Source organism: Phyllobates terribilis, unplaced genomic scaffold, assembly GCF_046119375.1.
Source record: "Phyllobates terribilis strain yellow unplaced genomic scaffold, ASM4611937v1 Scaffold_3__8_contigs__length_932513732, whole genome shotgun sequence".
Classification (NCBI taxonomy): domain Eukaryota; kingdom Metazoa; phylum Chordata; class Amphibia; order Anura; family Dendrobatidae; genus Phyllobates; species Phyllobates terribilis.
In genome coordinates, this window is record NW_027362763.1 from 520767992 (window position 1) to 520794098 (window position 26107).

At 41.3% G+C, this 26107-nt stretch overlaps 1 protein-coding gene across 3 annotated transcripts in view; it reads right to left on the reverse strand.

Annotated features, from left to right (window-relative positions):
• Window positions 1-26107, reverse strand: part of MED23 (mediator complex subunit 23) — a 111691-nt gene that overhangs the window by 83910 nt on the left and 1674 nt on the right. The window contains exons 1-11 of one of the 3 annotated variants that reach the window (XM_073671253.1): window positions 25030-25310; window positions 20337-20368; window positions 17054-17141; window positions 15278-15402; window positions 13692-13803; window positions 10923-11021; window positions 10628-10729; window positions 7941-8010; window positions 6619-6731; window positions 2355-2450; window positions 1846-1863 (exon numbers count right to left, since the gene is read on the reverse strand). In XM_073671253.1, the coding sequence (XP_073527354.1) occupies window positions 1846-1863; window positions 2355-2450; window positions 6619-6731; window positions 7941-8010; window positions 10628-10729; window positions 10923-11021; window positions 13692-13803; window positions 15278-15402; window positions 17054-17141; window positions 20337-20368; window positions 25030-25068 (894 nt within the window). In that variant the 5' untranslated portion in view covers window positions 25069-25310. Of the gene's footprint in view, window positions 1-1845; window positions 1864-2354; window positions 2451-6618; window positions 6732-7940; window positions 8011-10627; window positions 10730-10922; window positions 11022-13691; window positions 13804-15277; window positions 15403-17053; window positions 17142-20336; window positions 20369-25029; window positions 25311-26107 lie in introns of those variants that run through there. The other 2 variants (XM_073671255.1, XM_073671254.1) reach the window with 2 other exon arrangements.

A 26107-nucleotide genomic window follows, 5' to 3' on the forward strand; every position in this document is an offset into this window, starting at 1 on the left:
TCACGCTGAGCAGAAATGAAGGCCGCCAACTATGTAGGACATGTCAAGGAGAGCGCTATGCATCAGCCAAGGTTGTCTCCAGACGAGCCTTTGGTGGTGTTACAGTGTGGGCAGGTGTGTCTAGTCAATACAGAACAGCCCTACACTTTGGGAATGGTACAGTGACAAGCCCCTACTACTTTAATAACATCATTAATCCAGTCATTGTGCCTCTGCATGAACAACACAGGCAAAATTTCATCTTCATGGACGACAATGCTCCAGCTCATCGAGGTCGCCTCATTAGGAAATAGCTACTGGAGACTGGGATACCTCAAATGGAGCAGCCTGCACTTTCTCCAGACCTGAATCCCATAGAAAACCTATGGGATCAGCTGAGTCGCTGTGTAGAGGCCATAACTCTGCACCCCAGAACCTCAATGACCTGAGGGCCGCCCTTTATGAAGAGTGGGATGCCATGCCTCAGCAGACAATAACTCGACATGTGAACAGCATGAGATGTCGTTGTCAAGCTATAATTGATGCTTAAGGCCATGTGACAAGTTACTGAGACAGTGACTTTTTTTTGGGCAGGTATACCCACCACTGTTGGCTTTTGTTTCAATAAATGGTTTGAGATGAGGAAATCACCATTGCATGCTTCTACTTACATGCCCTACTTTCATGATAAAATATCACTGTAGCGTGAACTTTTTACGTTTTCCATAGATTTCAACTTTTTGTGAGTAGTGTATAATGGCCTGAGATGGTATTATTCACATATTATAGCCTATTCTGAAAAGATACCTGAAATGACAGGTACACTTTAAAGAAGTTGTACAGTACTTTATATTACCCCCCCAATGTATCCCCCGGGGCCCCTAAGACTTCTTGTAATTACCTTACGTTGCTGATAATGCCTGTGAGCGGTGCTATCGGTGGCCGCTCACAGGCATCACGACAAGTGAGGCGTGACTCAGCGCTGGGGTCCCCGCGGTGGCTGAAGTTACCCAGTGCGTCACACCCAGCATCCACCGCACTTTCCCAATGAATAGGGAGAGGCAGAGCGCACGGTGGATGCCGGGTGTGACGTGCGGGGTAACCCTACCCACAGCCTGGCATCCACCTGGAACGCGGAAGACAAAGATCCCCTGCTGCTGTCAGTACTTGTCGTGACATCACCAGATGTCAGAGACTGCTGCAGCCGGGGGTCACGTGATGCCTGTGAGTGGCCAGTGAGAGCGCTGCTCATAGGCATTATCTGCAACGTAAAGCAATTCCAAAAATCATTAGTGGCCCCGGGGGGGATACATTGGGGGGGTAATATAAAGTACTGGACAACCCCTTTAAGGAAGGTTGTCTAAGCCAAATGTTGCACAACTAAAATGAACTTCACAAAGCGTTGCATATATCAGAAAAAAATAATGCATTCCAGCAATAGGAAAGTCACACCATTCCCCGAGGTCACGGTGTGTAATCATGTCTAAAACAAAAAACACTAAGCCACCAGCACAAAAAAGTGAAATGTAAGACCACGTACAATGAGTGCATTATGGAAGGGAGTCTCAGCGTGCACAACCAGAAAAGCCATCTGGAACCCTTGTGAAACCCTACATCTAAATATGCAAGTACAAGCACACACACCATAAATATCTACAGAATGTGGAAATGGACATTTCTGGATTACAGAAGCACTGAAATGATGATTGCAAAAGGACGTCTAACTGTATGCATGAAATTGGTATGTTGCAGCTTTGCCAATTTCAAGCCCTGACCGGGAATGTATGTTTTCTAGGAGGGGTCAGCGGCTACAAAGCAGCCAGCAGTACTGTTAGTCACAATACAAGAAAAAGGTTGTGAACATACCTGAGCAATGTTCAAGGTCTAGAGCATTGAAGGATGGGCAGGACAAGACAGAACAAAAATAAAAGGAAGAAAAAAAGAAAAGACAAAACAGTGACTATGAGGCCAGCCTCAAGATGCCCTGAGTCAGAATATACCCACCATTGGCGTCTGTAAAGAGTAGCAACAATTTACTGTGTGGTAAACGAGAGTGACATTTTAAAAGCACTTTGGGGAATGGTTTGTGGAGTATTACATGGTGCAGTAAGAGCTGGCAGAGGGCTCGCTTGAGACTGGCCTTATAGGAAGGGGAAAGCAATGCAAAACAAAAAGTCATTTTTCAAATATCTACTGGACTAAGGAACCCCCTGGCAGGAAGAACTAAATAAGAGGAGTTCTCCAAAGTTCCCACAAGATACTAAAAGAAAATATAAAAGGGACTACTATCACAACTGTTTTGTTCAGTCTGCTATAGCAAAGAAAAAATGTAGGGGGTAGAGCAATACCAATAGGGAAAATAATCATGGGAATACCTGCTTGTTTAGACCTAACATGTTGCACACCATATCCCGGGAGTAGGGCTGCTCCAGAACATATCTCAATAGAGCAGTCTGGGGTTCAAATAAGTCCTGCAAAAAATGTAGAAAATAGAAAATAAGACATGGGAAAACAAGGCTAACATCTTCAAAGCCTGTATGGGTGGCCAATGGCTGCATAATCTTGGAGGCAATTTTTGTTTCCCACCAAAAGTCCAGCAGTAATTGGCACATGTCTGGTGGAATGGTTCTGTCAGCATGTAGGCACAGCAGTGCGAGAGCCCAGCCTAAAGGCCATTCTGTGGATTTAAAATCTGAAGTTTAACCTTCTTTTAAGCACAAATCAATTTAGACACATTTATCATTGATTTGGGCAAACACATCTCCACATCGGACACAACACATTTGCAATTGCGGTGGCCAAAAGCTGCAAGTATTTACGACACGCCCCCCTGACAAAGCTAGTGTGAAACACGCATTGGGGCGGCAGGGTCACACAGCAATCAGTTCTTCCTTTCATCACAGGATGCAAGTGCTTTTTAATTATATATCATCTTGTATTGTTCCCAGCGATACATACCATGTAACCTATTAGCGTTACTATACATTTGATCATGTGGTACTCCATTGGGTTACTCTGCTTTTCATCTACCTCTTACCTATTTATTAGATTCAGTTTAATAAAGGACTTAGTTTTATGAGACTTTAGTGCACTATTTCTTTGCTTTTTGTTGGTATAACTAGTATTTGGGTGCGTCTCAGTCACAAAATTTTATTATAAACGAGCTCTTACAAGGGTGATGAAAGCCGTATTTTCCTACAGTATGGTAAAGACGTCGCTTTTGGTACATCTGAGATACTGACTGCAATTTAGCCAAATTGTGGGAAGTCATTTCAATTTCCTGCCCTGTGTAATGATGCATTCAGCCTCTCTATCCCTCAACACTGCCAGCGGCAGTAGGTGAACATAGACATCGCTGCTTGCCTGCTTTTCCAGGTCATGAGAATACATCTGTGACGGACTGGCTTATTTGTATTTAATATAATCCAAATTGTGCACATAATATTGACTGGCAGTACGTTTGGGAAACTTTATAGGCTAGATTTAATTTTATATGGCACACAAACAATTTGATAGCACATAAGCAGTTGGATACAAGTCTAAACGGAAACCCTTATAGCGAGAAAATATATACTCAACGGTGTGCTCCCTCATGGAGGATTTATAGCAGAACCACATAGAATTTAGTAAATTGCTTGCTTGGCTCTGTCTGTAACTCCCCTAGCCTTCAATGGAGAGAAACACACAAAACACAGTCACATCTCCATTAAAGTATATTGGTTTGGCAGCAACTGCAAACCAAGAGGCAGGTGGTACCCACATCTATCAGGGATTTTTGACATATCCAATGAATATAATTAGTAAGCCTAAAGAATTATTCCCATCTCAGCCCTTCATGGATGAGACTGGAATAATTCCATCTACAGGTGCATCTCACTAAATTAGAATATCATCAAAAAGTTTATTTCAAAAGTGAAACTCCTATTATAGAGTCATTACAGAGTGATATATGTCAAGTGTTTATTTCTGTTAATATTGATGAATATGGTTTACAGACAATGAAAAGACAAAAGTCATTATCTCAGTAAATTAATTTTTTTTTTTTTTTCTTTTTTAACTAACGGCAAAGGCTTCCAAAGCATTTAAAAAGGTCCCTTAGTCTGTTTCAGTAGGCTCCACAATCATGGGGAAGACTGTTGACTTGACAGATGTCCAGAAGGCAGTCATTGACACACTCCACAAGGTCCCACAGTTCCAATTTTCATTTGGAAATCAAGTTCCCAGAGTCTGGAGGAAGAGTGGAGAGGCACACAATCCAAGCTGCTTGAGATCTAGTGTGGAGTTTCCACAATCAGTGATGGTTTGGGGAACCATGTCATCTGCTGGTGTAGGTCTACTGTGTTTTATCAAGACCAAAGTCAGCGCAGCCGTCTACCAGGAAATTTTAGAGCACTTCATGCTTCCCTCTGCCGACAAGCTTTTGGGAGATGGAAATTTCATTCTCCAGCAGGACTTGGCACCTGTCCACACTGCCAAAAGTACCAATACCTGGTATAAAAACAACAGTATCACTGTGCTTGATTGGCCAGCAAACTCGCCTGACCTTAACCCCATAGAGAATCTATGGGTTATTGTCAAGAGGAAGATGGGAGACACCAGACCCAACAATGCAGACGAGTTGAAGGCTGCTATCAAAGCAACCTGGGCTTCCATAACTCCTCAGCAGTGCCACAGGCTGATTGTCGCCAAGCCAAGACTCATTGATGCAGTAATTGATGCAAAAGGAGCCCCGACCAAGTATTGAGTGCATTTACTGTACATACATTTCAGTAGGCCAACATTTCAGATTTTAAAAACATTTTTTTCAATCTGTTATAAAGTATTCTAATTTACTGAGATAGTGACTTTTGTGTTTTCATTGGCTGTAAGCCAGGGGTCTCAAACAAGCGGCCCGAAGCCATCATGCGGCCCCTGAGGCTGCTTAATGTGGCCCGCAGGCACCGGAGCCCCTGTAATGATTGCGGCCTGGTACTGAGGGCCGCCGAGTCAGTGATTCTTTTCAGTTGAATGTTCTACAAGTTGGGGATCAGCATGGGCACATTGCTACAAGATGGGGACCAAGATGGAGGACATTACTACAAGATGGGGACCGGGATGGGCACATTACTATAAGAAGTTGATCAGAATTACTATATGGTGCATATTGTGAGAAAAAAAAAAAAAAAAAAAAACACTATATGTGGCCAATTAGGGGACACAAAAAGGAAATAAAAATTGTAAAATCTGTAAAATTGTACCATAGCCCATAAAATGAATACCACGTAAAAGAATAAAATAACAAATGTTAAAAAAATTATCCAAAAGGTATATATAAATATGGTATCATTAAAAATTTCATATCATCCTGCAAAGAATGAGGCCCTTCAAATTCACATTTTTCTATATGCGGCCCATACTTAGCCAAGTTTGAGACCCCTGCTGTAAGCCATAATCATCAACATTAACAGAAATAAACACTTGAAATAGATCACTCTGTTTGTAATGACTCTATATAATATATGCGTTTCACTTTTTGTATTGAATAACTGAAATAAATTAACTTTTTGATGATATTCTAATTTAGTGAGGTGCACCTGTAAGTGCTGACCAGCGGAGGTACAACCAGGGAAAGGCCAAGAGCTGCTGATTTAGAGTATTCAGAGCGTTCATTTACAGATAAACAGGGCAAAGGGATTGACTCATGAGAGACCTCTGGGACTTACACTGGGAATTGGGAAACTCCTAATGGAGAGTGAAGTGGGATCTACATACATCAAACCTTTATGGCATATCTCTTGTGAGAGAACCCCTGGAAATGCTGACAAGTATGAAGTTAAAAGTAGGTTATTCTAAATAACTCATATGGATCATCAAGCATATACAGGAGCAAGGAGGCTGCGTAAACTGATATATTTAGCATTCAATAGCCTTGGCAACTTTATATACAACAAAAAAAAGGGAAAATTCTTAGCAACAGTCTTAGAAGGATTAGCAACTTTACAAAAAAATAAACATTAAAAAGGGAACCGGACATCGGGTTTTCCCTATAAAAGCTACTGCCATCACGTCCTCCAGCCTTTAATATATTGTGGGTTTGTTACAAATGTATTCCCCAAGCAGCGCAATATCCTTTAAAGAAAAAAAGCTTAGACGTTGTCCGGTGATCTAATGTACTTGTAGTGGTCTGATGGGGGTCTCTGGGCAGTGCTCCCATCTCTGCAATGTAATGCAGTTGTTCTACCTAAGAATTACTTTGATGACGTCTTCTACTCCATCCACACAGCTGGCAAAGCCTTATGCCTGTTATTGCTGTCTGTCTACATCAATCATATGAGCTGGAAAAAGGCAGAGCACAAAACATATCAGACCACTAAGTGAATATTAAAATACAGTGCTGGTAAACTTCAAAGTTTCTTATTTTTTGGGGGAAGAGAGGGAGTGGTGTGAGGGGATGTAGAACACTGCATGGGGAATATAGTGGGCTTCTTAGAAATAAATGAAAAAAAAAAAAAAAAAACAACACTAGAGAACATGGTGGCAATGGCTTTTATATGGAAAATCTTATGACCGCTTCCCTTTAATTGAGAAACAGTTTTATGGATTTATTTTTCATTTCTTCCTTACAATTAGAAAAAAAAAAAAAATAAATAACTTATTTACCTTGTCATAAGGTAATAGACCTTTCAAAGGAAAGCGCAATGTTAAAGGGTCCAACTTCCACGAGTTGCAGATGGCTCCGGAATTATTCACCACAGGAAGAAGACTGCAGCGGCCTTAGGACATGGTGTGTGATAAAGAAACATTAAACTTTTTTCCAAAAGTTTGCACAACATTTAACACCTTTTGTTTATTGCATCTAATCTTATTTTTCTGTTCACCGGCTGCAGTTTTGTTTAAAAAAAAAAAAAAAAAAACACCCCACACACAACTTTTCTTTATTCACCTTTCCCGGCTCCAGTGGAGAGTCTCCATAGCTGGTCCTAGTGTGTGTCTGTTACTGTCTTCTGCTCTGACATCAAGTTGACAGCACTGCAGCCAATCAATGAGTTCAGCAACTGAATGGTTCATACCAGTAACTCGGGCACAGCCGCTGAGCTCATTAATTGGAGGCAGTGCTTTCAAGGTGCCGTCTGCACTGCAGGCAGTAACTGACAGGGAGCAGCATTGCAGACTTAGCTCTACACCCACAGGGGTTGAGTAAAGCACAGTTTGGGGGGTTTTTTGTTGTTTTTTTTTTTTTTATTAAAAAAAAAAAAAAAAAAAAAAAAAAAAAAACACACCTGCAGCCAGGGGGGACTGAGGTTTTCCCAACACATGAAAACACCTTTAATAATGTCTAATTATATTAAAGGAGTTGTCTTTTCACACCATATTGATGACCGATATTTTAAAAAAAGGTCATCAACACGAGATCAGTTGGGGTCTGATACCCCACTGATCAGCTTTTATTTGCTCCAACAGCCAGATATAAACACATAGAACTGAGCAGCAGAGCGCAGCTTCATTCAATGCATAATGGCTGCTGCCTGGGACTGTAGGACAGCTGAAATGCCATAGACATTCAATGTGCAATACCCACAGCAGCCACTACACATTGATGGAGCTGAGGTCGGCAGCATAGGTTTACATACAGTGCCACCTGGAACCGTTTCAGCTGATCAGTGGAGCTGCCAGGCATGGGACCCCCATCGATAGAATATTGATGACCTACCCTAAATGAATGCTACCCGTACTTTTCTGCATATCTGTGATTAATAGGCACATACCTAAAATGTTCAATAACTCTGGGTCTGCATACATTTAAAGCTTCCATCAACATAAGATAGTTTACAATGATCATCAAGGTAAAAACTGTGTTCCTCAACTCTTTTTAAAGACATGCAAGCTTGGCAGGTCATTAATGGTAGCGAGATAAGTGGCTACTAGACACATCAGAAATATTAACATTCAATTGCCCCAACTATGGTTGGCTTTAAACTTACCACAGATAGAGTTAATCCTTGCTGTGGGTCTAAAACTATCAACAAAGTCTGACACCAAGTTCCCCAACAACTGAAAAAAAGTGAAGGATAAGATTTAGAAATGTCATCAGATGGTAACCTGGGTATAAGCACATTATTAAAAACAGGTTCTCAGCATCACGTCTGGACCATTTGCCCAGCATATATTAGTTTGAAGAGCCTATCCAAATTGTTTAAGTCGGCCATTTATTCCCACTGCCAATGGAAGCAAACACAAATATACTTTTTAATGGAAGCTTACAGTGCTGGCCAAAAGTATTGGCACCCCTGCAATTCTGTCAGATAATACTCAGTTTCTTCCTGAAAATGATTGCAATCACAAATTCTTTGGTATTATTCTCTTCATTTAATTTGCTTGCAAGGAAAAAAACACAAAAGAGAATGAAGCAAAAATCAAATCATTGATCATTTCACACAAAACTCCAAAAAAGGGCCAAACTAAAGTATTGGCACCCTCAGCCTAATACTTGGTTGCACAACCTTTAGCCAAAATAACTGCGAACAACCGCTTCCGGTAACCATCAATGAGATTCTTACAATGCTCTGCTGGAATTGTAGACCATTCTTCTTTGGCAAACTGCTCCAGGTCCCTGATATTTGAAGGGTGCCTTCTCCAAACTGCCATTTTGAGATCTCTCCTCAGGTGTTCTATGGGATTCAGGTCTGGACTCATTGCTGGCCACCTTAGAAGTCTCCAGTGCTTTCTCTAAAACCATTTTATAGTGCTTTTGGAAGTGTGTTTTGGGTCATTGTCCTGCTGGAAGACCCATGACCTCTGAGGGAGACCCAGCTTTCTCACACTGGGCCCTACATTATGCTGCAAAATTTGTTGGTAGTCTTCATAATGCCATGCCCGCGGTCAAGCAGTCCAGTGCCAGAGGCAGCAAAGCAACCCCAAAACATCAGGGAACCTCTGCCAAGTTTGACTGTAGGGACCGTGTTCTTTTCTTTGAATGCCTCTTTTTTCTTCCTGTACACTCTATGTTGATGCTTTTTCCCAAAAAGCTCTACTTTTGTCTCATCTGACCAGAGAACATTCTTCCAAAACGTTTTAGGCTTTCTCAGGTAAGTTTTGGCAAACTCCAGCCTGGCTTTTTTATGTCTCGGGGTAAGAAGTGGGGTCTTCCTGAGTATCGTACCATACAGTCCCTTTTCATTCAGACGCCGACGGATAGTACGGGTTGAAACTGTTGTACCCTCGGACTGGAGGGCAGCTTGAACTTGTTTGGATGTTAGTCGAGGTTCTTTATCCACCATCCGCACAATCTTGCGTTGAAATCTCTCGGCAATTTCTCTTTTCCGTCCACATCTAGGGAGGTTAGCCACAGTGCCATGGGCTTTACACTTCTTGATGACACTGCGCACGGAAGACACAGGAACATTCAGATCTTTGGAGATGGACTTGTAGCCTTGAGATTGCTCATGCTTCCTCACAATTTGGTTTCTCAAGTCCTCAGACAGTTCTTTGGTCTTCTTTCTTTTCTCCATGCTCAATGTGGTACACACAAGGACACAGGACAGAGGTTGAGTCAACTTTAATCCATGTTAACTGGCTGCAAGTGTGATTTAGTTATTGCCAACACCTGTTAGGTGCCACAGGTAAGTTACAGATGCTGTTAATTACACAAATTAGAGAAGCATCACATGATTTTTCAAAGGGTGCCAATACTTTTGTCCACCCCCTTTTTTAGGTTTGGTGTGGAATTATATCCAATTTGGCTTTAGGACAATTCTTTTTGTGTTTTTTTCATTGAAGACAAATTAAATGAAGAGAATAAGACCAAAGAATTTGTGATTGCAATCATTTTCAGGAAGAAACTGAGTATTATCTGACAGAATTGCAGGGGTGCCAATACTTTTGGCCAGCACTGTATGTATACTGGTGACATGGGTACCAAAAGGACTCTTGGCATCATTTTTTGCTAGCAATGTCTATGGCCCCGATTCATGAAGACAGGTGTTGTTCATGCCAGTATTGATGAGGGGTCCTGGTGGAGTTAGAGGTCAGTCTTAAAAGTGGCATGCGTCTCGCCACAAATCTTACCCCAGTCAGAGACTAAAGCAAGATTTATGCCGTAAGGTACGCCGCAGTTTGTCATGTATTGGATGAGCAGATGTCTTGGCGGAGCTGGATGAAACTGTTGTGAAAATGTTAAAGTAGCAATAATTCAACACAACCTAGTGTGTAAAAATTGTGAGAAGTTTCAAACTGTTTTAAGCCAGAATTCTGGTGTGAACACTGATAAATCAGGGCATTTATGCTCATCATGTGTGCCAAAAAAACACCACAAATATGAACAAATCCTAAGAAAGCCAACTATTCCCATTTACTTGCAGTTGTAGGATACTGCTTTCAAATAAGAAGTACACATACACTTTTCGGGCAAAGTGGTTCCTTAATTAGGCAGAGAAATTCCTATCAATCAAATATCAGAAGCAGGACCGAAAGGGTTGAGACCAAACCATTTTTATTAATGTGCCTTGGTGAATCATTGAGCACTTATTTCTATGGTCTTGTCTGTTTTGATTACATGTTCCCGTTTTTAAGTGTTTATATTAATAGTTAGGTTTTAACCCTTTAATATCTATCCTTGCTGTTGCTCAAAGTGGTTCCTTCTCTATTAAATTGCTTTACAATAAATCCTTACCCAATGTGGAAGTTTTCCTTCAGGATAAAGTTTACGGATTTCGGTTACTGAAAAGTAAGCTGGTAGAAGGCAGGCATTTCGGTCTAATATGTAGGCTACAACCTGTAACAGAAATCGTTTTGTCTCAGAGATGTCACATAGCTCAGGACTTAACAATTCATCAAAGTGAAAGGCTTTACTCTACTAGGCCCCTCAAAAAAAAAAAAAAAATTATTATTATAATAATAATATATATTTTTATTTATTTACTTGCTGAAAAACTACATAGAAGAAAAACCACGTTCACAAAGATTACCTCTCTGGCTGCTAGAAGCTGCTGTACAACGGCCGAGCTCACAGTATTCGGAATAGTATGAATTTTCTCCACCATTACTTTCAAGAGATCGCGAACTCCCTGACAACAAAAGTTAACTTTCAGTAACACAAAAATCAATGCATTAAACATTGTAGAAATGAGGATTGCAATTGTCACACAGCGTTCTGGCACCAGTTCACTGGTCCCATCGGGGCTTACGTCCAAACCCCCCACAAAACAAGACTCGGGCGTATGCACTAACGGGGCCATAGACTACAATGGTGCTGACAGTGAACATTTGCTCTATCCTTCATCATTTTTAGGCATATACAGTCATGGCCAAAAGTATTGAGAATGAGACAAATAGTAATTTTTCCAAAGTTTACTGCTTCATTTTTTGTAATGGCAATTTGCATATACTCCTGAATGTCAAAGAGTGATCAGCTTAACAGCAATTACTGTACTTGCAAAGTCAATATTTGCCCAGAAAATGAACTTTAACCCCCAAAACACATTTCAACATCATTGCAGTCCTGCCTTAAAAGGAGCAGCTAACATCGTTTTAGTGATTGATCCATTAACACAGGTGTGGGTGTTGATGAGGACAGGGCTGGCGATCAATCAGTCATGATTAAGTAAGAATGACATCACTGGACACTTTAAAAGGAGGCTGGTTCTTGGTATCATTGTTTCTCTTCAGTTAACCATGGTTATCTCTAAAGAAACACGTGCAGCCATCATTGCACTGCACAAAAATGGCCTAACAGGGAAGAGTATCGCAGCTACAAAGATTGCACCTCAGTCAACAATCTATCGCATCATCAAGAACTTCAAGGAGAGAGCTTCCATTGTTGTCAAAAAGGCTCCAGGGCGCCCAAGAAAGACCAGCAAGCGCCAGGACCGTATCTTAAAACTGTTTCAGCTGCAGGATCGGACTACCAGCAGTGCCGAGCTTGCTCAGGAATGGCAGCAGGCTGGTGTGAGTGCTTCTGCACGCACTGTGAGGCGGAGACTCTTTGAGCAAGGGCTGGTTTCAAGGAGGGTAGCAAAGAAGCCACTTCTCTCCAGAAAACAACATCAGGGACCGACTGATATTCTGCAAAAGGTACAGGGAGTGGACTGCTGAGGACTGGGGCAAAGTCATTTTCTCTGATGAATCCCCTTTTCGATTGTTTGGGACATCTGGAAAACAGCTTATTCGGAGAAGAAGAGGTGAGCGCTACCACCAGTCTTGTCTCATGCCAACTGTAAAGCATCCTGAAACCATTCATGTGTGGGGTTGCTTCTCAGCCAAGGGAATCGGCTCACTCACAGTCTTGCCTAAAAACACAGCCATGAATAAAGAATGGTACCAGAATGTCCTCCAAGAGCAACTTCTCCCAACCGTCCAAGAGCAGTTTGGCGCCCAACAATGCCTTTTCCAGCATGATGGAGCACCTTGCCATAAAGCAAAGGTGATAACTAAATGGCTCATGGAACAAAACATAGAGATTTTGGGTCCATGGCCTGGAAACTCCCCAGATCTTAATCCCATTGAGAACTTGTGGTCAATCATCAAGAGACGGGTGGACAAACAAAAACCAACAAATTCTGGCAAAATGCAAGCATTGATTATGCAAGAATGGACTGCTATCAGTCAGGATTTGGTCCAAAAGTTGATTGAGAGCATGCCAGGGAGAATTACAGAGGTCTTGAAGAAGAAGGGGCAACACTGCAAATATTGACTTGCTGCATTAACTCATTCTGTCAATATAACCTATTGGTACTCATAATATGATTGCAATTATATTTCTGTATGTGATATTAACATCAGACAAACACTAATAAAAACCAGAGGCCAGCAGATCATGTGTAAATATAATTTTGGTGTCATTCTCAATACTTTTGGCCATGACTGTACACCTACTGGAGAAGGACACCCAAAATGCAGCATTTTACTGTCTCAGCAAAGATAATGAGATGTCTGAAATCTCATGCACATGTTGCTTATTTTTTCGCTTGCAGATGTGAAGCAGGTCAATTCTTTCAGCATTTTTTTGCAGTATATTTCACCCATTTTAATGAACGGGAAAAAGGTATTTTAAAAAAAAAAAACTCATGTATATTTTATGCAGCGTTTTTCCTGCCAACACATTACAGTAGATTTTTCTGTTGCAAATACTGAACTTGTGTACGTTCCCTATTTTTGCATTTTAGCACACACAGATGCTTTGTTTTTAAAAGTGCTGTCGTTTTCTTGTTTTTCTGTCATGTAGCTATAGGAAGACCCCTTTTTTGCAGGGAAAGTTATTATGCCAAGGAGAGGCAACAAGACTAGACGTTCTCTTTTGTATTTTATTGCTTTTTTTTTTTTAAATAGGGAGGACAAATATGATCACATCTATAATAGTTACAATACTTATTTATTTTGCACTATATTATCTTACACTTGCATACTTTCAGGCCGTGCTTTAGAGAGACTGCAGGCAGCTTTGGCAACCCACCTGCACAGCGCAGCACCACATTTGTCCCCTGGTCACTACGGACTGCATCAAAGGCCGGCATCAGCGTTCTCGCTGACCTCGACTGTTACAACGAGATGCCAGTATTTAGTCATAGCCAATTACTGTGAATGCTCTGTCACAGTGGCATAATCGTAGTTTTACTCCGCATTCTTTGCAGGGAGACAACGCACAAAGTTTCTGTCATAGCATCTTGAGAACTTTCCCAGCCAGTGAACTCTCTACTCAAAAATGAACAACATCTGAAACATGGGTTAGGTGTAAATACCTTATAATCAACACCACCTATGATTTTCAGGATGAGCTTAAATGTTAACACCCAAAGTTGTGTTCTTTCCCATTCCAATGCATCAGAGTTTACTAAGGCCTCACACACCATCCTGAGAAGAAAGAAAATAGAATAAAGGATTTGAGCATTTGAAAGCAGCAGGAGGAAGGCAGCAAAAGTCTTATTAAAAATCACTATATTAGAAATAGATCCAAACACATGAAAACAGCAGTATACATTTAGAAAAGTAAGCCATTAAAAGGAGGACTCCATCAGTACTGTGTCTTCTGCCGTGTCCGTATCAGTGAAAATTATTTTGTGTGCGGTCTTTTTTTCACGGACAGCACTCAGATGGGAAATACATCCTTGTGAACGAGTCCTAAGAAAAAGACTGATGGTCTTCTGTGTGATCACATGATGTAGGGGAGGACCAGTGCAGCTCTGGAAAATGGAGAAGGTGGTCACCGGCTAGTATTTTAATCCCTTAGTGACAACCAATTTTGATCTTAATGACCAGGCCAAATTTTTGAAATTTAAAAAGTTAACGTAGTGCCGTGAACATTTTTTTTTTAACGACAAAATATTTCATTTTCACAAAGATAGCAGGACAAAATAGACTCCAAAATTTGTTGTTCAATTTCTCCTAAGTGCGCCAATACTCAATATGTGGTGGCCATTCAATGTCATGATGGAGATAGCACACGACGTGCTATGTAAGTCATTGGTCGTAAAGGGGTTAAAATAGGCTAGCATTTGCTTGAATAATACCAAAAGAGTAAGGTGGCCAAGCTCTAAAAAGTAGAAAACGAGTTAATGAAGGCACCGATTCTAAGGTTTACATCAGAAAACTGGCATAAACATCTAGAGAAGTTGTGTAATTATTGGCCATTTCTGTCAACTCTGGCAAAATGGATGGAGCCAGGGCATGGCTACATCTGCCTGTCAAATTCATCATAAGTGTTGGTCTTCTTATGCCAGAAATGTTACTCCAGTAACTGGTGAGGATCACACTACTAATAAGGTGCACCGAACTCATTAATTGGCATGAGACTCTTCATGATTTCACAGGCAAACCGAACAGCTCACCACACATGCATCATTAACAGTCCGGGTGCTCGGCAGCCTGAGCAGGCATGAAGATAAAATGCAACCGAAGAAAAAGTCGGCACGCTGTCATCCATGATGACCTTTAATTCTTTATTCAAAAATCATATGCATCGACAACATTTAAAAATGCGTATAAGAAGAAGTTCTGAAATGCATTTTTAAATGTTGTCGATGCACATGATTATTGAATAAAAAACAAGAGGTCATCCTGGAGGATAGAGTGCGAACTTTGTCTTTTATCTTAATGAATTCGGCACACCGCACTCCTGCATGCCCCTTATTAAGATCGGTGTACAAAACACCGGTCTTAATGAATTGGTGCCTAAGAACTTTGGGGTGTTCAGAATTAATAGATGGTATAGATGTTATTGATATGAATCCAATGAATGCTTGATCAAATTAAGAGTAAGAACAGCATTGCATTATAACGGCCTAATAACAAAGTTTATAAGAAACGTTCAATCAAATCACTCATGTACCTTGGAGGTAGGACAGAGGTCTCCACGGCCATGGCCAGACAGTCATACAGGAAGGAGATTCTTTTTGGACTATGTTGCCCATGTATGAACCTTACAATCCATTGGACGCATTGCTCATGAGAATCCTGAAGTGAAAACCACATCAAATAATCAGTTAATGATGTGTATATTACCAATATTAGTTTTGAAAGGAGAACTTACAATGAACAGATCAATATCTGGTCAACCCCTATCTAAATGTAGTAAATAAGGAAAACAAACAAACCCCCCTTTTTTTTATTTTATATAGGAGACCATTTCATTTAAAGCCAGGCTGTCCACGTAGTGGACAAATTCTTTAACACTTTGCCTGTTAGATCGATAATATGCTATAAAATTTGTTGCGAAAAATGCTTTACTGTATCTATTTAAATTAATTGATGATGGTAGGTTTCTTCCAGAAGTAAAATTTAAAGATTCCCCTTCCACAAAAGAGCGCTAATGTTATAAGAAATTTAGCTCTGCTCCGTATATTTTTCAGAGCCCACAAAATACAACTGTTACATATACAAATAATGACCAAAATGGTTATTCCCATCCGAGCCTTCCATGGCTGAGACAGGAATATCCTTGTTTGGACCTTGGACACAGAAGGGGAGACTCAGAAAAAAGATGAATCAATGTTTCCCTAACACCCATTAATTTCTTCTGAAGTTCTGAAACTAGTCACAATAGACTGTTCCCGTAGCCCCACCTTCTGTGGTCTGAATCAGGACAGTGTTATTACAGTTCAGCATGAAAATCAAATAGAAATAACCCGTTAAGTGCTCCAACTATCTAGGACCATAGGCTGAATGATTGTCCCTCAACAGAGGAAACCCCTTTTTGCTGCCCATGTTTTAAGAGGTTGGGGCTGTACCCAGCTATCTCAATCATTCACAAAGGCAATGAACGTCACCGCCGTGAACAACCATTCCTTAACTGATACGGGGGACATGGATCCCAGCTGCAGGATACACCATGATCAAAATGTTTCACTTATTCTATGGGTGGATGATAAATGTGGCTATTGGGCCCATCTCTTTAAAAGGGAATGTGTCAGCAGGTTGTAGCCCAAGTTCTTAAAGTGTGCGAGAAGGAAAGAATCTCAATAGGTACTAAAATTGTAAGGTTTTTATGTATACCATCTATGAAACGATTCCTAAAACTGTAGCAGAACATTAAAAGAAGTCGTACAGTACTTTATATTATTCCCCCAATGTATCCTCCCCGGGACCCTTAAGACTTTTTGTAAATACCTTCTGTTGCTGATAATGCCTGTGAGAGGTGCCATCGGTGGCCGCTCACAGGCAGCACGTGACCCTGAGCTGACGTCACGACAAGTGAGGCGTGACTCAGCGCTGGGGTTCCCGCGGTGGCTGCTGGGTTGTGGGTGGGGTTACCTCTTGCGACACACCCAGCATCCACCGCGCACTTTCCCAATGAATGGGGAGAGGCAGAGAGCGCGGTGGATGCCAGGTGTGACGGGGGCAGAATGGGGGGGGACCCCGCCCACAGCTTGGCATCCACCGTGGAACCAGGAAGACAGACACCCGGCGGCTGCCAGCACTTGTCATGAAGTCAGCGGATGTTAGAGCCGGCTGCAGCCGGGGGTCACATGATGCCTGTGAGCGGCCAATGACAGTGCCACTCACAGGCATTATCTGCAACGGGAGGTATTTACAAAACATCTTAGGGGCCCCGGGGGGGATAATCTAAAGTAGTGGACAACCCCTTTAAGTGATGAGGACTTTATACCTGAGGAAGGTCACCCCAAAACTGTCTAAATGCACCAAGGCAGCTGATCAGCTTTGTCTTTTCATCTTCCGGTGTGTCCATAAACATACTGCAGAAATAGGAACACTCGTTAAACAATGCAAAAAGTTACATCTAATTTACACACAAGTGTTTGATACAGATTTTTGGCAACTGGCAATCAGATCAAAATAATAAATAGCAATGAAAATCTATAGCAAAAGTTTTCAGCAGAGCCTGTGTTCTACTAATACCAATAGGAAGAGTTGGACCCCACTGACTTATAATAGGGTCTTTCAGGGAGACCATAATTTTGACAGTAAAAATAGCACTATTCTTCCCATCCAATCTGTCTGAGGATGGCTGGACAGCATGTTATGTCTGGGATTACATATATCCAGCCTATTTCTCTCTGGTGTAGCAGTGAAACACCAGAGGGAAACTGGTTTGAGAACAGATCCCATAGTATGTTTTGAGTTTGTTCATATTCATCTAAAGCAAAGTTAAGTTTTTTTTTCCTTTCATCCAGCTCACCTGTTTGATAAAGAAACTGGTGAAAGAGCCAGATGTAAACAGTATCCATATTCACATCAGCTGAGAAAAAAGAAAAAAAAACCTGAACCTGATGGGCTGGATATGTGGAAACTTGGTATTAAAAGTTAAAAGCTTGCTTCAGGGATGCATTGATGTACTTTCCCACTTAGTAAAATGCAGTGGAATTTCAGAAACTATCAATAATGGGCTCAAGATTATAAACAATTCTCATTCACATGCAGCAAAAAATATTTGCTGGATAAATTTGCCAGTGTTATGTATTTGAAATCTGCAGCAAGTCAATGTGTGTTTCACCCTTTGCAATACTAAGCAGCATCCCACAGCAGAAAGCCCCACATTGTAAGTTTTAAGAGCTGAATTTTTTTTTTTAAGCAAAATCCTGATGTTAGTTTAGGAGAAGTGCACTATAACCCCTTTTCAGGAGAATTAACCTGAAAAAGCATATGAACATAGGCACAGCAGTGTCAAAATGACTAGCTATGCGTAGGTTTCATCCTTTGTCACTTCTTTTTACCGCTTTCAACTTTGAAAGCTGTAAAGCGGCTAAAAGAAGTGACATGATCGATCTTGTAGTGGCTTCTGCTTGGAAGCCACATTTGCCTTAAGATTTTACAGGACATGCATGTTCAAACCAGAAGTTTACATACACTATATAAAAAGACACATATGCAGGTTTTTCTCAATATCTGACATGAAATCAGAATAAACCTTTCCCGTTTTAGGTCAATTAGGATTACCAGAATTTTTATTATTTGCCAAATGCCAGAATAATGAGAGAGAGAATGTTTTAAGGCATTTTTATTACTTACTGCAAAGTCAAAAGTTTACATACACTAAGATTACTATGCCTTTAAACAATTCTGGACTGCCCATATGATGATGTCATGTGTTTGGAAGCTTCTGATAGGTTTTTTTGGCAACATCTGAGTTAATTAGAGACACACCTGTGGATGTATTTTAATGCACGCCTGAAACACACTGCTTCTTTGTGTAGCATCATGGGAAAGTAAAGAAATCAGCCAAGATATCAGGAAGAGAATTGTGGACTTGCACAAGTCTGGCTCATCCTTGGGTACAATTTCAAGATACCTGAAGGTGCCTCATTCATCCGTACAAACAATTATATGCAAGTACAAACAAGATGGGAATGTCCAGCCATCATACCACTCAGGAAGGAGACGGGTTCTGTGTCCCAGAGATGAACGTGCTTTGGTCCAACATGTGCATATCAACACCAGGGCTGTGGAGTTGGAGTCGGTATAAAATGGACTGACTCCTAAAATAATAAATTGGGACTACCGTAGTTCAGTGCAGTTTGTGGGGAATATTTTTTCATAAGAATTTGGGACTCTTATGAAATGTCCTATAAATTTCTGTCCTATTCCTGATCTAAGGGTCTAGACTTATAGCTGAGATTAATCTGTTCTACAGTAAATTTATCACTTAAACCTGAGCCATGTAAGAGGGAGACGTGGAGTCGATGGCATGGAAATTGAGGAGTCGGAGACCGGAGGTATGGCTTACCGACTCTACAGCCCTGATCAACCCAAGGACAAAAGATGGTAAGATTGTGTCAATAGCCACACAGTGAAACAAGTACTGTATCAACATGGGCTGAAAGGCCAATCTGTCAGGAAGAAGCCATTACTCCAAAAGAAACATAAAAGCCAGATTAATGTTTGCAAACGTACACAGGAACAAAGACCTTAATTTTTGGAGACATGTCCTGATGAAACTAAAATTTAATTTTTTGGGCATAATGACCATCATTACGGTTCGAAGAAAAAGAAGAAGCTTGGAAACTTAAGAACACCATCGCAACTGTGAAACACAGGGGTGGCAGCATCATGTTGTGGGGTTGTTTTGCGGCAGGGGGGGACTGGTGCACTTCACAAAATAGACGGTATCACGAGAAAAGAAGATTATGTGGCAATACTGAAACAACATCTCAAGACATCAGCCAGGAAGTTAAAGCTTGGGAGGAAATGGGTCTTCCAAATGGACAATGACCCGAAGAATACTGCCAAAATGGTAACAAAGTCAATGTTTTGGAGTGGCCATCACAAAGCCCTGATCTCAGTCCTATTGAAAATTTATGGGCAAAGCTGAAAAGGCAGGTGTGAGCAAGGCAACCTACAAACCTGGATCAGTTACACCAGTTTTGTCAGGAGGAATGGGCCCAAATTCCGACCAACTATTGTGAGAAGCTTGTGGAAGAATATCCCAAATGTTTGACCAAAGTCATTCAGTTTAATGGCAATAGTACCAATACTAATGAAATGTATGGAAACTCTTGACTTTGCAGAAAGTAATAAAAATGCCTTAAAACATTCTCTCTCTCATTATTCTGGCATTTGACAAATATTAAAAATTATGGTAATCCTAATTGACCTAAAGCGGGAAAGGTTTATTCTGATTTCATGTCAGCTTGTGAGAAAAACATGCATAAGTGTCTTTTTATATAGTGTATGTAAACTTCTGGTTTCAGCTGTAATTATATGTGCACACACACACACACACACACACACACACACACTTTTGCCCTACTACAAGAGCATCAAACTACAAGATGAAGAGCAAGTTCAATAGCTGCAAGTGTGATTACCACGATTAACAATATCAAAGCACACACCATACATAAACTTAGAGCTTTGCAGACTGGCTTATACTTGTCATATTTGGGTAGATTTGTATGTAGCTGAATATCTAAGAGGAAAAGCAAGGTACTCACCCAGCAAAAGCCTCTTCTATGACCTCTGTCTTCTGTATGAGGGGAAAAAAAACAGAAAACAACACATTAAATTGCTGTATTCCTCATACTTTTATATGACGGCAACATGATTTAGCGAGTGATTTCTGCAGAGTCTAGGAAAGTACAATAGGTCATTACAATAGTTACAAAGAGAGGACAGTGCTGTTAGGGCCTCATTTACACTGCTTTCCTCCGTTAAACATCCATTGATCATTATTATGCAAGCTTATTGGGAGGGGTTTGTTTAACCCCTTTAAGGACCAGGGGATTTTTTTGTTTTCACAATTTTGTCTTTTCACGCCTTCTTTCAAGAGCAATAACTCTTTATTTTTCTGTTAACAGACCTGTGAGGACTTGTTTATTTATGCGGGACAAGTTTTGAGTGGCATTATTAATTTTACCACATAATGTACTGCTAGAGACAGATGCCATCTATATAATCTGCAGTTAGTGGAAACAGCTTAGCTCCTGAGCCCGTTGCACACTTGTGGATTCCTTTCCAGGACATGAATATAATGTCCTTTTGCAGGAAAATATTAACAGCCAATTTAGACATGCTGGCTGGAATTCTATGAGCACAGAACAATCAGAAATACAATCGATCTGTGCATAGAGTATCATGTTATCGGCAGCACATTGTCCTGTTTACATAGGAGGATGTGCCACCAATAATAGCGATGTTTAAACAAGCTCCAGAATCATCGCACCTGACTAATGAGCGTTTTGGTCTTTTGTCGGGGGGTTTCTGGAGTATTTAGACAGTCCAAAAATCGGGAATGGGCATCCACGTGTGTTAATAATTATGAGCCTGTTTAAAGCGTGTCCTTATGCTTGGCATAGACGGCAAAATTGTGGCAAACGAATGCTGATTGGTGGTCGATAACTGGCCTGTCTAGACTGCCTAACCGTATTTTTACGCTCAAAGAATGTGATCATTCTGTGGGGAAAGAATATAACGTTAGTGGCACAGGATGATGTGCTGCAGAGAACAAGAATTTTTAAGCCGGCTTGTAAATCATAAAAATTGACAAATGAGTATTTTGCTCATTCGTCTGAGTGAACCGGTGTGTTTAGATGGATCAATAAAAGTTTCTCCATTTTAGGCTGGTCTAAATGGATGTTTAGACAGGAGTGTGATTTATTCATGAGATGTGGCTCATGATCAGCCAAAAGGAACAAGCAAAAATAATTTATTATCATCAGACACTTGAATCATTCAAGCTGCAGATAGCACCAAGTAACCAGGGGATTTCTGCTGAAAATTTGCATGCTCCATGCGGACAAAAAAAAAAAAAAGTCATATTAGCAGTCGTTCAGTCCCCATACAGTTTGTATTGCCAATATGACTTTTGTACTGTGACGGTTATTATTGTCATTTCCCCGTAGCCACTATTCTATCCAAGCGATTATGTCACACATTTCTGTGATTGCCTATCAGCGTAATTAGCCCAAGTTATTCAGATGAGAAAGATGTCATAACATACACATTTCTGCTTCAACTTGTCAGTCTGATGAGAGTGAGTGATCAGGAGTCATGGGAGCCACCATTGCATTCATAATTTACTGTAAATGCTTTTCTCCACATAGAAAAATCCACAGCAAAATAAGACACATTTTACTTTTCAATCCAATTTCTACTGCAGATTTTCTCTGCAGTGTGTGAATGAGATTTTGGATTTTTCTGGTTGGAAAATGTGTAGTGTATACAGTGGCTCGCGAAAGTATTCAAACCCCACCCCTCCCAGCATTTTTTATGTTTTTTTTTTACCTCACAACTTGGACTTTCATTGTTTTTTTTTGAGGGTTTGCATCAGTTCATGTAAAGAACATGTCTAGAACTGTGAACATTTGGTTTTCTTTTTATTGTGAAGCAAAACAACAAATAGAAAGTAACTGAAAACTTCAGTGTTCATAACTATTCACCCCCTAAAGTCAGTACTTTGTAGAGCCTCTGTTTGCGGAAATGACAGCTGCAAGTCACTTTGGATAAGGTTTTAGGAGCTTTCCACATCTTGCCACTGGGATTTTTGTCCATTCCTCAATGCAAAACTGCTCCAGCTCCTTCAAGTCAGATGGTTTCCTCTGGTGAACAGCAAGTCTGACTACAGATTCTCAATAGGATTAAGGTCTGGGCTTTGACTAGGCCACTCCAAAACATTTAAACTATGTGCACAAGGTGCAATTTTTTATGCATCTTTTTTCCACGCAGAATTGGCCCCAAAAATGCATGTTAATCTCTATGCCAGCAATGCCTATGAGAATTTGGAAGATCTGTGCACATGATCAGGAATTTCAGGACATGATTTCATGTGCATTTAAATCCGCAGCATGTCAATTTTTTGTGAATTTTTGCCTGCGTTTTTCCTATGTAACACATTGACAAAAACATGCATCAAAACGCACCAAAAATGCATGGAATTTCAGCAGCAGTTTTTGTTGCCAAGAGGTGTAGAAATGCTGCAGAAATTTCTGCACAAAATACTGATCATGTGCACATACCCTTACAGGTTTCCCCTTAAAGAACTGGAGTGTTGCTTTAGCAGTATGCTTTGGGTCATTGTCTTGTTGGATGGTGAACCTCCGTCCCAGTCTCAAATCACTGACAGACCAAAACAGGTTTTGCTCAAGAATATTCTTGTATTTCAGGCCATCCATTTTCCCCTCGATGTGGACGATTCTCCCTGCTGCTTGAAAACATCCCCACAGCATGATGCTGCCACCACCATGTTTCACTGAGGGGATGGTGTTCTTGGGGTGATAAGCTGTGTTGGTTTGGTGCCAGACATAGGGTTTACCTTGCAGGCCAAAAAGTACCTTCCTCCATACATTTGGGGAGTCTCCCATATGTCTTTTGGCAAACTCAAAACAAGTCTTACAATTTGTATGTATGTATGTAAGTAAAGGATTTTTTCTCCCACTCTTCCATAAAAGCCACTTCTATGGAGTGTACGGCTAATTGTGGTCAGATGGACAGATACTCCAGTCTCTGCTTGGGAACTCTGCAGCTCATTCATGGTTACCTTTTGGTCTCTTTGCTGCCTCTCTGATTATTGCCCTCCTTGCCTGGGCGTAGAATTTTGGTGGGCGGCTCTCTCTTTGCAGGTTTGTTGTGGTGCCTTGTTCTTTCCATTTGATTGCGCTCCAGGGAATCAATAGAGATTGGGATATTTATTTTTTTATATAACCCAACCCTGACTTGGAAAGTAAATAGAAGAAGCTCACGTGAGTAGGCACAACTCCTATGAGCACCTGAAAATATCACCTGCTGCCGCCTCGTAGCTGGGAATGATCTCTTCCTGGATAGTTGACCCATTTGGACAACAATAGGATATCCAGCTGCGCTGCTGTAGTGAAGAATCCTATTGACCAAGATGAGTTGAGCAGTTTTTATTTCCACAACTCAGGACTAGCATCTTTTTCAAGTGAAAAACAATTGCCTTGCCACTTGGAAAAAAAAAAACACTAGTCCATAGTTGAAATGCGTTGTGGAAATAAAAACCATTCAATTCATCTCGGCCCTAAGGATTCTTCATTACCGCAGAGGAGCCTGATATATTATCGTCCAAATTGGTCAATACAGACATAACATACAAATCACTCTCTCCTTACAGCTGACATTGCTAGATAGCTATACCCCATCAATGTCATCAGCAAGGAGAGTTATTTGTGTGTTCTCTCCTGTGCAAGGACAGTGACCACGTCATCTTCAGACAACGCTGGTTCTGAGCGAGCCGGTGCTGTCAAACATAGGAGGTGCAGCAAGGCATTTAGCATACGCCAAGGGTGCAGCAAGGCATTTAGCATACGCCAAGGGTGCAGCAAGGCATTTAGCATACGCCAAGGGTGCAGCAAGGCTCCTTCCATTGCAAATTACAATAAAGCTATTTTTGGGGGGCAAAGGAGGAACAGATTTAAAAACAAAGAAAGATTTGTATTGTTGCCCCATCTACTACAAGGCTATGTGGTTAGTTTGAAGTGTACATTTTAGGTGACAGACTCCCATTAAAGCATTATTTCCAGAATTCTAAGGTATCTCATACCTATTACGGGGGTAATTTACTGATTACTGAGGATATGCCGCAGGGACTGTCATTGAGCCGTTGAATGGAGGGGAGGTGCGCATGTTCAACCTTTGCTGCATTTATTTTCTATAGGACTGAAACTACGGAGAGGGGGATAAGTTGCAATTCTGGAAATTACCCTTTAATAAGTTGTGTGTGTTTTGTGAACAGTCTGATGTATATTTGTGTCCAACAGGCCTGATTAGCATATGAGCAATGCATTTGTACTAATAATGAAAGGGCGATTCGTGCTGTGCGGCATTATTATACCAGCTTTAATCACAGAGAATCTGGCAAGATCCTGTTCACATCAGCGTTAATTTATTATAGGAACAGGACAATAACATCAGCAGCAGGATCCGATCCCTTAGCCCCTGGACGGACCAGTCTGCCTGTAATGGGGTCTGTAGGGCTTCCTTCATGGGGTCCAGCATGTCCCCAGACAGAACAGTGTACAGTGCTGCTGTGTGCGGATCCGACACCAGGGTAGGTGTGATCAGAGCCCTATTTCATCACACTATAAGGAGAGCTGTGAAGGTTAACCCATGACTGGCCGCATAACAGCACCACACCCATAACGGTACCCCCAACCCCACCATAAAGCCACTTACCACCACCTCCTCAAAGATGCTCTGCAGCTGGGACTCCATGTTCCCTGAGGGCTAGCACCTGCGCTATAAAGGGCTACAAGCTGGGCGACCCCGGCCTCACCACAGACTGCACTGCAGAGAGAATGCCAAACTATGGTCCACAATGCAGCTACTGTTATCAGGTAACATCATGGGAAGCACGGGGTGCTGCTGGCTTTTGACTCCGGGTTAGAGAGAGAGCGCAGAGGATAATACACTCCCTCCGGAAACTGACAACTTCCGCCTCACTAAGGTTCCCTCATGGCGGGGGAGAGAATAATACTGCGCATGCGCGCTGTGTGGCGTGGAGAGACTGAGTCTGAAACACAGCTAGCTCGGGTGGGAATGATGGGACCTGTAGTGCTCCATCGTGTCAGAACGACCACAGCAATGTCAGCTGGGGGTTCACTAGGGAAAATAGCATGGAATTACGTGCTACATATTTGTCAATACTTTATGACTTTTCTGACAAATCTTTGGAGTTTAGTATAATTTGACCCCCTTTGCGTTTTCGTCCTTCCAAGAACCATAATACCCTCAGGCTATGTGCCCACGATGCAGAATTGAAGCAGAAAATTTCCGCAGCGTTTCTGCATGTTCTTGGCAGTAAAAACGTGGATTTTACACGCGTTTTTTAAGCGTTTTTACATGCGGATTTGACTTGCGTTTTTCAAATGCATTGTGACCTCAAATCCGCATGTAAAAACGCTTCAAAGACGCTTAAAAAACACGTGTAAAATCCGCATGCGGAAACGCACAAATAATGGACATGCTGCGGATTTTTCCACAAGGAAAATCCGCAGCGGAAATTTCCACAGCATATGCACCGAACATGAGGATTATCATTGGGGACCATGGGGCACATATTACCAAGCGTTTTTAAAGCGTTTACGCTGCGGAAATTCCGCATGAAAAACGCATAGTGGGCACACAGCCTTAATCTTCCCCTCCAGACAGGCGTATGAGAACTTGTGTTTTTGCGAGACCAGTTGTAGTTTTTAGTGACCCCGTTAATTTTACAATTCAATGCCCTGGAAAACGGGAACAAACCTTCCAAGTG